General features: G+C 41.6%; 1 protein-coding gene across 1 annotated transcript; it reads right to left on the minus strand.

Moving 5' to 3' along the window:
- Positions 1 to 7,525: 7,525 nt before the first annotated feature.
- Positions 7,526 to 10,614, minus strand: LOC141191706 (uncharacterized). Its single transcript, XM_073661648.1, has one exon. The coding sequence runs from the start codon at positions 10,464 to 10,466 to the stop codon at positions 9,447 to 9,449; it is 1,020 nt and encodes a 339-aa protein (XP_073517749.1). The 5' UTR covers positions 10,467 to 10,614; the 3' UTR covers positions 7,526 to 9,446.
- Positions 10,615 to 12,911: the final 2,297 nt, after the last annotated feature.

The raw sequence follows: 12,911 nt of genomic DNA on the forward strand, positions 1-12,911 counted from the left end.
GTCTCATGTTTGAAGGTTGCCTTTTCCAGATGGCATGTTTCAGCTCTTTCCAAAGATGCTCAATAGGATTTAGGTCAGGGCTCATAGAAGCCACTTCAGAATAGTCCAATGTTTTCCTCTTAGCCATTCTTGGGTGTTTTTAGCTGTGTGTTTTGGGTCATTATCCTGTTGCAAGACCCATGACCTACGACTGAGACCAAGCTTTCTGACACTGGGCAGCACATTTCTCTCTAGAATCCCTTGATAGTCTTGAGATTTCATTGTACCCTGCACAGATTCAAGACACCCTGTGCCTGATGCAGCAAAGCAGCCCCAGAACATAACAGAGTCTCCTCCATGTTTCACAGTAGGGACAGTGTTTTTTTCTTGATATGCTTAATTTTTCCGTCTGTGAACATAGAGCTGATGTGCCTTGCCAAAATCTTCCATTTTTGACTCATCTGTTCATAGGACTTTCTCCCAGAAGCTTTATGGCTTGTCAACATGTAGTTTGGCAGATTCCAGTCTGGCTTTTTTTATGATTTTTTTTCAACAATGGTGTTCTCCTTGGTCGTCTCCCATGAAGTCCACTTTGAATCAAACAACGATGGATGGTTCGATCTGACATTGATGTTCCTTGAGCTTGAAGCTCACCTTTAATTTCTTTAAAAGTTTTCCTGGGCTCTTTTGTTACCATTTGTATTATCCGTCTCTTTGATTTGTCATCAATTTTCCTCCTGCGGCCACGTCCAGGGAGGTTGGCTACTGTCCCATGGATCTTAAATTTCTGAATAATATGTGCAACTGTAGTCACAGGAACATCAAACAGCTTGGAGATGGTCTTATAACCTTTACCTTTAACATGCTTGTCTATAATTTTCTTTCTTATCTCCTGAGACAACTCTTTCCTTTGCTTCCTCTGGCCCATGTTGAGTGTGGTACACACCATGTCACCAAACAGCACAGTGAGTATCTGTAGCCCTATATACAGGCCCACTGACTGATTACAAGATTGTAGACACCTGTAATGCTAATTAGTGGACACAACGTGATTTAACATGTCCCTTTTGTCACATTATTTTCAGGGGCACCATCATTTCTGTCCAGGCCGATTTCATGAGTTTATTTTTCTTTTAAATTCTGTGGAAGCTGAAAAGCAATGTCTGATTTTCATTTGTTAATTTTCATAGATTTTTAATTTATTATTACTTTTGTCAGATTCAAGTTATTTCTGTGACCATTGTGGGTTTTTCTTTCATTAAACGAGGGGTACCAACAATTTTGACCACGTGTGTAGATAGAAAAATGTCAGTCACATACATAAGTAGTACAGTGACCCTGCTGGTTACTGTACTTGTCATTTGTTAAAATAATTTATAAAAAAAAAAATTGGCGTGGGGTTCCCCGTAATTTTATACTTTAGCAGAAGTTAAGCAGACAGCTGGGGCAGATGTTTGAAGCTTGGGAAGGGTGTAATATCCACGGAGCTTCCCAGGCTACTAATATCAGCCCCCAGCTGAATACTTTGCCTTTACTGGCTATTAAAATGGGGGACCCCTATTTTAACAGCTAGCAAAGACTATGCAGACAGCTGGGGACTGATATTAATACCCTAGGAAGGGGCCATGAATATTGGCCCCCTCCGAGCCTAGAAACAGGAGCCCTCAGCTGCCCCAGAAATGGCACATCCATAGAATGCGCCAAATCTGGCACTTAGCCTCGATCTACCCACTGCTCTTTAGCGGTGACAGTGGGGTTATACGGTTGGGGTTGATGTCAGCTAATGATGCCACCTGGCATAAAGCCCAGGTTAGTAATGGAGAGGCGTCTATAAGACACCCCCATTACTAACCCCACAGTGATAATGATATGTGAAAAAAAGACAACCACACCATGAAGAAAATAATTTATTTGAAATAAAGACAGACTCCTTTAATAATCTAAATTAAACTCTACTTACCATCACGCCCATTCCACCTGAAGCCAATGTCAGACTCTGTCACATGTGCTCAGTGTGAACCAGCTTTCATCTGTGAAGAGCGCAGGGCACCAGTGGCGACTTTGTCAATCCTGGTGTTCTGTGGCAAATGCCAAGTGTCCTGCACGGTGTTGGGCTGTGAGCACAACCCCCATCTGTGGACGTCGGGCCCTCATATCACCCTCATGGAGTGAGTCGCTTTCTAACCGTTTGTGCAGACACATGCACAATTGTGGCCTGCTGGAGGTCACTTGGCAGGGCTCTGGCAGTGCTCCTCCTGTTCCTCCTTGCACAAAGGCGGAGGTAGCGGTCCTGCTGCTGGGTTGTTGCCCTCCTACGGCCCCCTCCACGTCTCCTGGTGTACTGGCCTGTCTCTTGGTAGAGCGTCAAGCCTCTGGACACTACGCTGACAAGACATAGCAAACCTTCTTGCCACAGCTCGCATTGATGTGCCATCCTGGATGAGCTGCACTGCCTGAGCAACTTCTGTGGGTTGTAGAGTCCGTCTCATGCTACCATGAGTGTGAAAGCACAACCAACATTCAAAAGTGCCTAAAACATCAGCCAGAAAGCATTGGTACTGAGATGTGGTCTGTGGTCCCCACCTGCAGAACCACTCCTTTATTGAGGGTGTCTTGATGATTGCCAATAATTTCCATCTATTGTCTATTCCATTTGCACAACAGCATGTGAAATTGATTGTCAATCAGTGTTGCTTCCTAAGTGGACAGTGTGATTTCACAGAAGTTTGATTTACTTGGAGTTATATTCTGCTGTTTCAGTGTTCCCTTTATTTTTTGAGCAGTGTGTATATATACAGTACAGACCAAAAGTTTGGACACACCTCATTTAACGATTTTTCTGTATTTTCATGACTATGAAAATTGTACATTCACACTGAAGGCATCAAAACTATGAATTAACACATGTGGAATTATATACTTAACAAAAATGTGTGAAACAACTGAAAATATGTCTTATATTCTAGGTTCTTCAAAGTAGCCACCTTTTGCTTTGATGACTGGTTTGCACACTCTTGGCATTCTCTTGATGAGATGAGATTTTTTGTTGTTCTCATTCATATTATATATATTCATATATACACACACACACATTATATATATATATATATACACACATATATACACACATTATATATATATATATATATATATATTCTCTCCACTCATGGTTATTGGTTGGGTGAAGCCATTTGTTGTCAAACTACTGTGTTTTCTCTTTTTAAATCATAATGACAACCAAAAACATCCGAATGACCCTGATCAAAGGTTCACATGCCCCAGTTCTTAACACTGTGTATTGCCCCCTATAACATCAATGACAACTTGAAGTCATTTGCGTGAGATAGATATATAAAAATATCTATCTAGATATATCGAGAAAATCGCATAGCAATTGCATGACAAGAATACGGAACATTTTATTTCTAACATATGGGTATAAGCCCTAAATGCAAAGTCTTTGCCAGGGCAAAAAGCCTTTCTTCAAACTCAGCGGGTTATCTCTTTCGTAACGATGTTGTTGCAGCCCTTGACCCACTTATCCATAGACTTTGCCACAGATTTCCTTAACTCTGGTGGTAACACTGTCGTGGTGGTGGACCGTTTTAGCAAAATGGTTCTTTTGGTGCCACTTCAAAAGTTGCCAACTGCTAGCAGCTTAGCAAATTTGTTCATTTCTCATATCGTTAAAGTTCATTGTGTTCCCAAAAACATAATTTCTGGTTGAGGGGGTTCAATTTCTGGCTAGTTTGTGGTATAGATTTTGCTCCAGATTGGGTATCAAGCTGTCTTTTCTCACAGGTTATCATCCTGAGACTGATAGTCAAACTGAAAGGATGAAACAGGAAATAGAGCAGTATTATGGATTGTCTCCTCTAAACAGAAAGACTGGGTGGAGTTTCCGTGCCTTATCAAGTTTCCTTTAAATAACCGATCCTCTAAGGCTACCGGGACCTTGCCTTTTTTTTTTTTTATTAACTGTGGTAGTTTTCATCCAGTGTTTGGGAATTTTTCAGGATGATAGTCTTACATGCCAGAGGAGGAGATTTTGCCCCCAATTAATTAAGGTCTGGTGGGAGGTCAAAAGGGATCTTTTGGTATTTAGTGACCGGGAAAAAAGAGGTGCTAACCGCAGCTGTAGGAAGGCTCCTATCTTTAAGGTGGGGAATTTTATGTGGTTGTCCTCAAAAAATCTGCACTTAAAAGGTCTACAAAGTTTGCACCTAAATATGAAGGTCCTAATAAAATTATTATTTTAAATCATGGGACAGTTAACTTGCAACTTCCTATTGCCTGGAAAATCAATAATTCTTTCCATTCTTCTCTTTTAAAAAAAATTTGAGGGGACACCTGGTCCATAGTTAAGGTGGATTTGAAAGGGTATCAGGAGTCTGGGGTAGAGGGAGTTCTTGGTTCCAGGTGGGTCAGGCGCCGTCTCCAATATCTCGTTAAGTTTAAACATTATTGTCCTTAAGATAACTCCAAAGTTAATTTGGCGGATATTCATGCGATCAAATAGACAGATTATTGGGTGGGGCTGGGGAAAACAGCGGTCATGGTACACATTGCTACCAATAACAAAGTTAGAGGGAGGTGAAAGGTCTTTAAAAGTAATTACAGGGAATTAGGAGAGAAGCTGAAGTACTGGACCTCCAAGGTGGTGCTTTCAGAAATACTGCCGATTCCACTAGCATCACTAGAAAGTCAGCAGGAGCTTAAGGAGATAAATATGTTTCAGGAAGAAAGGGTCTGGGTTCATGGAGAACTGGGCCGACTTCTCTGTCAGCTACAGGCTCTACAATAGGGACAGGCTGCACCTCAATGGGGAGGGTGCAGCTTTGATGAGGGAGTGAGGGAAAAAAATGGTCAGATGGAGGGAGGCGCTTTTAAACTAGGATTTTGGGGGAGAGAGGGTAGTTTTGCAAATAAGGGGAGAGAGTACACACAGTGAGACAGTAAAGGTCAATGAGGATTTAAGGGGGCTGGGACATTCAACAAAAGTAAGGCGGCGAGTAAGAGTAATAAATGTTCTAATAGTATTAAATGTCTGCTGGCAAATTCAAGAAGTCTTGCATACAAAATGAATGAATTAGAGACTCGTATGTCAGCCACAGATTACAATGTGGTGGGCATTACGGAAACCTGGCTGGATGAAAGCCATGACTGGGTGAAACTATAGAGGGTTACACTACATTCAGAAAGGATAGGAAAGAAAAAAAAAGGTAGAGGGTGTGTATTTTCGTTAAATCCAACTTAAGACTTGTGATCAATGACGACATTGGGAGAAGCTTCGACAATGTAGAGTTAGTATGGGTAACTGTACATGGAAATGGTAATAATGGAAAGCTGCTAATTGGAGTTTGCTACAAGCCTCCTAATATAGTTGAACAGGTAGAGGATGAAATGCTGAAAGTGTTGGTTCCCTTAAAATTGTTCCAAAAAATGAAGTAATTGAACATAATTTCACACAAAACCACCAAAAATGGGCAAGACAAAGTTGTTGGCACCTTGATAAAGTTGTGGGTAAACAACATTGTTTCAAGCATGTGAAGCTTGTTCAAACTTAATTGTGGCAAGTAACAGGTGTGGGCAATATGAAAATCACACCTGAAACCAGATAAAAAGGGAGAAGTTGATTCAATCTTTGCATTGTGTGCATGTGTGTGCCACACTAAGCATGAAGAACAGAAAGAGGTGAAGAGAACAGTCTGAGGACTTGAGAGCCAAAATTGTTGAAAAATATCAACAATTTCAAGGTTGCAAGTCCATCTCCAGATGTCTGGTGCGCAACCTAATCAATAAATTTGCAACCCATGGCACTGTAGCTAATCTCCCTGGATGTGGACGACAGACAAAAATTGATGAAAGGTTGCACCGCAGGATAGTCCATGTAACGACACAGATTTCCTTCTTAATTATGCCAAACATACTTTCTGATGGCCAAGAGCAATATACCTTTATTTTTATGTTGACTCTTTTAACCTGTGTTCTTCTTTGGTTGCTCAACACAGACTATTGTTCGTATAAATCTGAATGCTGATCACTTGAGGAGATATTGGTAATTGACGAATGGCTGTTATCTACATCTTATATCCTCTCTTACAATGTATCATCTGCCATACAGGGACTCTGAACAATGAATGTTTCCTAAGATACAGGTGCATCTAACTAAATTAGAATATAATATAATATAATATATGAGTTTCACTTTTTGTATTGAAGAACTAAAATAAATTAACTTTTTGCTGATATTCTAATTTAGTGAGATGCACCTGTATGTTAAATACCATTGTAGGGTGTTTGCCAGCCAACATTGGGGGGGGATGAGCTGTGGATATTCGAGCATTGTAAATTAATATCATGATCCCTAACCCTTCACTTGTGAATGATGGCTTGAAAGGACAAATTTGAACTATAAAAAGGGGGCCTCTGCATCTGTTCAAAGAGACACTACAGAATGAGAGTCTAAGGGACCACAGCCCTGGCTGGAAAGATACAGAACTGCTCCACTGACCATTGCTGAACTCTCAGAGATTATGTGAAGAAGCCTGGTTGGGATAATCAGGTCCCCAGAACACATATCTCACGGCTCTAATCCGGGCAGGCCAGTGGAAGGGTGAGACTATGTAATTTTACACCATCTCATGTATTTGCTGGGACTGTTCTATATGTTATTAATTGCTGGTGGTTCAATAAATGATTGCCACACTGTATACCTTCACCCTGTGTTGTCTGACTAGTGTTCTGCCCATGGAAAACCTTGTGTCTTCACAGTCCAGATGTCTGATAAGCAGTCCCAGTCAAGTTCCAAAGAAATTCAAGTGGTTTTGCATGCTCAGGGTGCATCAATGTCAGCGTGAACTATCCGTCAACATTTGAAATCCTGTGGCGGGAGACCCAGGAAGATCCCACTGCTGACACAGAGGCATAAAAAAGCTGGACTGCAGTTCCCCAAAATGTACATGAGTAAGCCAAAATACTTCTGGGGAAGCATCTTTTGGACAGATGAGACCAACATGATGGGCTTTACCAAAATTCTCTATTCTGTTTACCTTAAACAGAATGAAGCCTACAAAGAAAAGAACACAGAACCCACAGTGAAATATGACGAACGTTCAAAGATGGTTTGGGGTTGTGTTGTTGCCTCTGCCACTGTGTGCCTTGACTGTGTGCAAGGCATCATGAAATCTGAAGATTACCAAAGGATTTTGGGTCACAATGTAGTGCCTATTGTCAGAAAGCTGGGTTTGCATCCTAGATCATAAGTCTTCCAGCATGGCAATGGACCTCAAACATACTTCAAGAAGCACCAATAAGTGGATGGAAACAAAGTGCTGGAGAGTTCTGAATTGGCCAGCAATGAGTATGGATCTAAATCCCATTGAACACCTGTGGAGAGATCTTAAAATTGCTGTTGGGAGAAAAATATTACAATTTGAAGTCCTCAGTGGTTGATACCATCTTTTCAGTTAGCCATCAAAAGGTAATAAATTGCAAGCTTTTGGGACTACTCACGTCTCTTCATCAGGCACAGTATAACACAATCTGAAGAGTCACATATTTATACACAACAGGGCACAAGAATAATGCAATAGGTAAGACAAGTGATGTGAAGCAGAACTATCAGTATTGGAGAGAGAGAAGCAGTTGTGGCCGTAAATATTGAAACAGTTCAAATATAAGGAGTGTGAAAGTTTTATTGTCCTGTGATTGAGGTCTGGTCAATGATTGTGATGCTCCCAAACGGTCTGAGGAACACAATGCTTAGTGGATGTAGGAAGACACAAATCCATGCGATACAGCTGAGTGCTGCTGAGTGTGCCAACGATTGTCATAAGCTTGGACTCCCAAATTTATTTTGTCTCTCTGAGATTTGAAATTACGTTTTAATACAAGTAATTTCATGTCCATGATGCTGTGATCAGGGATACAAAAATGTTTGCAGCAGGTATATGTATTTTTTCTATTACTGTGTGGCGATTAAAATTCACCCTTCTAAGTTTTTTGCCCTGTCTCCCCTACATACAGACCCCCAGTTGAACATTTGGTACATATAATTAAGTACACTACATTAGATGTAATGCAGCTGAATGTATATGGGATCTTGTGGTCCTGATGTGAGTTGGGAATCTTTATCTTGTTCGTGGTCATTATAAATGGACAGGTTTTACATTTTTCTGGCTGCAGGGAAAGGTTCCTGTAGCTGTTGGAGAGGACAGGGAGCTTCTGACAAGGATGCTTCGTAGATTTGGAGCTGCGTAAATCACCGAAGTTGGGGATCTGGAAATATAGATTGTAATTTGGCATCTTTTTGTAATAATGGTTGTAATTTCGGTGCAGCTTCCCTTAGCACCTCCAGATTTGGATTGTAGGTGACTACGAGAGGCACCCAGTTGCTTTCTTGTTTAGTTTTCAAATGTAGGAGAGGATTCCTTGATATTCTGGTGGCTCTTGCAATCTGGTTTTCAATTGTTGTTGGATGGTAGCCCTGGTTCAAAAAGGTTTTTCTGAGGCCACCAACGTGTTGTCTCTGTCCATAGGGTTGGAACATATCCGATTGTATATGATGGCTTGGCTGTAGACAATAGAGATTATGTGTTGTGGATGGAAACTGACCCATTTAAGGGATGTTGGACAGTGAGTTGGCTTCTGGCACAGGAATGGCTATATTTCATTGTTCTGTAATTTAATGATGGTGTCCAAAAAAACTAATTTTAGTACAGAAGTACTTGAGTGTTAAGTTTATGGTGGGATGAAATTGATTAAAGTGCTCATGGAACGTCTTTAGCTGTTGCTCAGACTTCGTCCAGATGATTAAAATATTGTCAATGAGGACAAGAAGTCACTTTCAATCTTGGCCATGAAAATTTGCAAACTGTGAAGCCATATCCTGTAGATATATGTGGTTATCAAATTCAAAGTAATTGTGGGTCAGGATGATTTTTTTAAGTTTTACCACAAAGGTGAAACTATCCTCCCGGTCTGTTTGCTCCCCCCCCCCCAGCACCTTTTCCTTCTATCACGCTTAGGTTTGTGGGAGGTTATACTTGTTCTTTTTGGTTCTCCTTAGCTTGCCTTCATTGCCCTATACGAATGTATTTTAGTTTCTCCCCAAGGGTTTTGTATCTTACTTCACACTTTCCTTTCCCCTAGTTGACAGTGTGTTGCGGCCTCCCCTAAGGTTCCTCAGGAGGTACGAGAAACTCCTCAATGGTCTATTACGGATTTAGATCCGAGTTGGTGCTTTAAGTTGTGCAGCTAGTCTGTACAGAGACTAGTTGGGTATACTTTGCGGCATTTTCCCCTGTGTGGTCTCTCCAGCTGCTATCAAGATGCGCTTTCTGATTAAAACATTTCCTACATTCTGAAAATGAAAAAGGCTTCTCCCCTGTGTGGGTTCTCTGATGCCTAACAACATCTGATTCATGGTTAAAACATTTCCCACATTCTGAACATGAAAAAAGCTTCTACCCTGTGTGAGCTCTCTGATGTTTGATAAGATTTGATTTCTTTGCAAAACATTTCCCACATTCTGAACATGGAAAAGGCTTCTCCCCTGTGTGAGTTATCAGATGTTTGATAAGATTTGATTTCTCTGCAAAATATTTCCCGCATTCTGAACATGAAAATGGCTTCTCACCTGTGTGAGTTCTCTCATGTGCGATAAGATTTGATTTCTTTGCAAAACATTTCCCACATTTTGAACAGGAAAAAGGCTTCTCCCCTGTGTGAGTTCTCTGATGTGTATGAAGATGTGATTTCTGTATAAAAGATTTCCCACATTTTGAACATGAAAAAGGCTTCTCCCCTGTGTGTATTTTCTGATGCTTAACAAAGCTTGATTTCTGGTTAAAACATTTTCCGCATTCTGAACATGAAAAAGGCGTTTCCCCTATGTGAGTTATCTGATGCCTGATGACATTTGCTTTCTTTGTAAACCATTTCCCACATTCTGAACATGAAAATGGCTTCTCCCCTGTGTGAGTTTTCTGATGTTTCATAAGATTTGATTTCTTTCCAAAACATTTCCCACATTCTGAACATGAAAATGGCTTCTCCCCTGTGTGAATTCTCTGATGACTAAGAAGAGATACATTCTTCACAAAACATTTCCCACATTCTGAACATGAAAAAGGCTTCTTCCCTGTGTGAGTTCTTTGATGTTTGGTAAGACTTGATTTCTTTGCGAAACATTTTCCACATTGTGAACATGAAAATGGCATCTCCCCTGTATAAGTTCTCTGGTGACTAACAAAATCAGATTTCTGGTTAAAACATCTATCACACTTGGAGCAGGAAATTTGATTCTCTGCTGTGTACATTTTTTGATGTTTAAGAAAAGACTTTTTGAGGGAAAGACTATTTCTATATTCTGAAGGGGAAAATGGCTTCTTTGCTTTAGGAGCAGTTTTTTTTTTAATGCTTATTTTGTGACTTAGATTTCCCTTAGTAGTCGGTAATGAATCAGAAGACAGGAAGTGTTTCATAGGATCAGATGACAGATCTTTGCTGTGAAGGGATGATGGTATATCTGGAGTAATGGCATTCACTTCAATTGTATCCTGTGGGATCTCAAGATCATTGGATTTAAAAATTGAAGATGTCAGCTGTCCCTCTGATCTCCTGGTGCAGTTATCTGCTAAGAATAAAAACAATTATTTTTTTTGAGTAAAATATCCTTGAATTTTATATTTTTGAACATTTTTAATTAAACTGTCAGTAGAAATGGCAAGTTATGTAAAAACACTGAATTATTCACCAAGACAATGACAGTTCACAGTCTAATAGAAAACCTCATAGGATGAACCAGTGGAGCGTGGTGTTCAACTATTTGTTCATTCTGCCTCCCAAATATGGAATAAGAAGCCACCAAACAATGTTATGTAGATGAAAATAATACCAATAAAAACTTCTACTCATCCGGCAAATAACAAGTCCCCACTCAGGTCCATTATCTGTCAGTGGGAAAACAAAAGTTTCCACATTATTAAGGTCTCAAAAGGCTCTTGAAAAGCAACATGGCCTCCATATACTAATCCAGCAACATCCGCTCTCCCAAAGTCAGATCTCCCCTTGCTTCTGAGCCTTGCAGTGCGCCCAAACCACATTTATCATCCATGTATTTGGCATTACTATAGTTAGAAGAAACCACTGAATTTACAGTTTGGGTCTCCTGGAGCACAATCTGGACACTATGTGTTGGGCAATAAAATAATATATTTGCAATTTTCACTGTCCAATATCTAATGTGATAATTTCCAGGAAGTGTCTGTGGAGTCAAAGTAGTCACTACTTCTATAGACTAATTCACTGAGGGTTATAACTTCCAAAATGCAGTCACTTTCTGGGGATTTCTATTGCTCTGGTTTTCTGCCATTTTGTCATGTTAGGGCTTCTGCAAATGGTGGGCCCCATCTCCTGTGTAATCTGCTCCTGCGACATCTGCTCCTGTCACCATACGTGGCTGTGATGAAAGCCGGCCGGTGGGTGCAGCTCTCTGGCGCCCCCTTACCTCTCAGGTCAGTCAAGGTACTGCACCTAGAGAAAGTAGTGCCAGGAAGCTGCAACCAGCGCAGGGAACACGGTAGTGTGTTATCCCTTCAACGTCACTAAACCGTAACGTCACTACACAGCACAACTCGCTAGCGCCCTCTTAGCCTCAGGTCAGTCAAGGAACTGCACCTAGGATAAGCGGTTGCCAGGGAGACTGTCCTGTAACCTACTGGGTATCGGGGCCCTCTGTAGTGAGGGCGGTATATATATCTTCCTTGGCCGCGCCAGGAATATATATATCTGAACCTCCGACCGTCACTACCAGCCTTCCCCAATCCCCAGTTGGTATGCTGCCACCAGTCCCTATTTTAGATATACGCCCAGTCCGTGAATGGGCCTATATCGGGTCAGGAACCAACCCTGGGTAGCGTTTTTGGCTTGAGCCGAGCTCACACGGACGTGCGTTCGTTATGCAGAATAAAAGGCAGGCCCACAATTACTTGAGGTAATTGATTATAATAATACACTAGATACACGATATACAACTAAATATACACAGGTATAAGGTCAGGCTAAACTATACAACAATGGAATACAACACACAGAATCACCACAGCATATCAGTTACCGGTTTCTTGATTTTCTTGTGACGCAGGGAGAGGATTCTGCGGTCGCAGGCACGGTTCTTTGTTACAGGCTGAGGCCTACCACCGCATGGTCAAACTGCTCCTCCCCTTGGTGGCCTCAGCTGGTGCTCAGATGTTCAGCACACCACTCTTGGGTCAAAAACTGACTTGTCTCTTGTCTGTCCTGCTATCTTACCTGCCCCGTCCCGCCCACTGCTGGTGAGGTCAGCTGGCTCAGTCTCCACCCTCAGGTCTAACTTCGATCAGAAGCCCAAATTCTATGGAACCCAATAACTTCTTCTGGGATGGTCTCATGATACCCCCAGGGGTTCCCATGGATTCGGGCCGCCGTAACCGACCTTTTGATATCAATTATGATACCATACGGTCCTCAGGAATGGCTCCGCGCTATATCTTGGCTTCCAGAGCACGTACAAACGTCTACCGCGGAGGCTTGTGTGCGCAATGGCTCCGGGACGCCGTGATATTTTTTTATTGGCCCATCCCACGCAACATGCGTGTACTATTCATGTTTCTATATCTTATGCCTCCATGCTTGTGACAGACAAAGAAACTAGTCCTATGGGACAAATGGTCAGGTACAGATAGACGAAGCACCCCCCCCTGCTGGCTGTGTTTCCTCTCGAAGTCTTTGAAGCTCCTAGCATTCAAGTGTTAAGTAGGCTTCTTATCTTACAGGAGCCTGGATGGGGGGAAACTATCTAGTTGACGTTTTAACAGAAGGTCCCAAGGGTGGGGGCTGCTGAAGTGTGGCCATCCCTGGATATGATTTATCATTACCAAGATGGCGGC

The sequence above is a fragment of the Phyllobates terribilis genome, unplaced genomic scaffold (genome assembly GCF_046119375.1).
Source record: "Phyllobates terribilis strain yellow unplaced genomic scaffold, ASM4611937v1 Scaffold_51__1_contigs__length_9155689, whole genome shotgun sequence".
NCBI classification, from domain to species: domain Eukaryota; kingdom Metazoa; phylum Chordata; class Amphibia; order Anura; family Dendrobatidae; genus Phyllobates; species Phyllobates terribilis.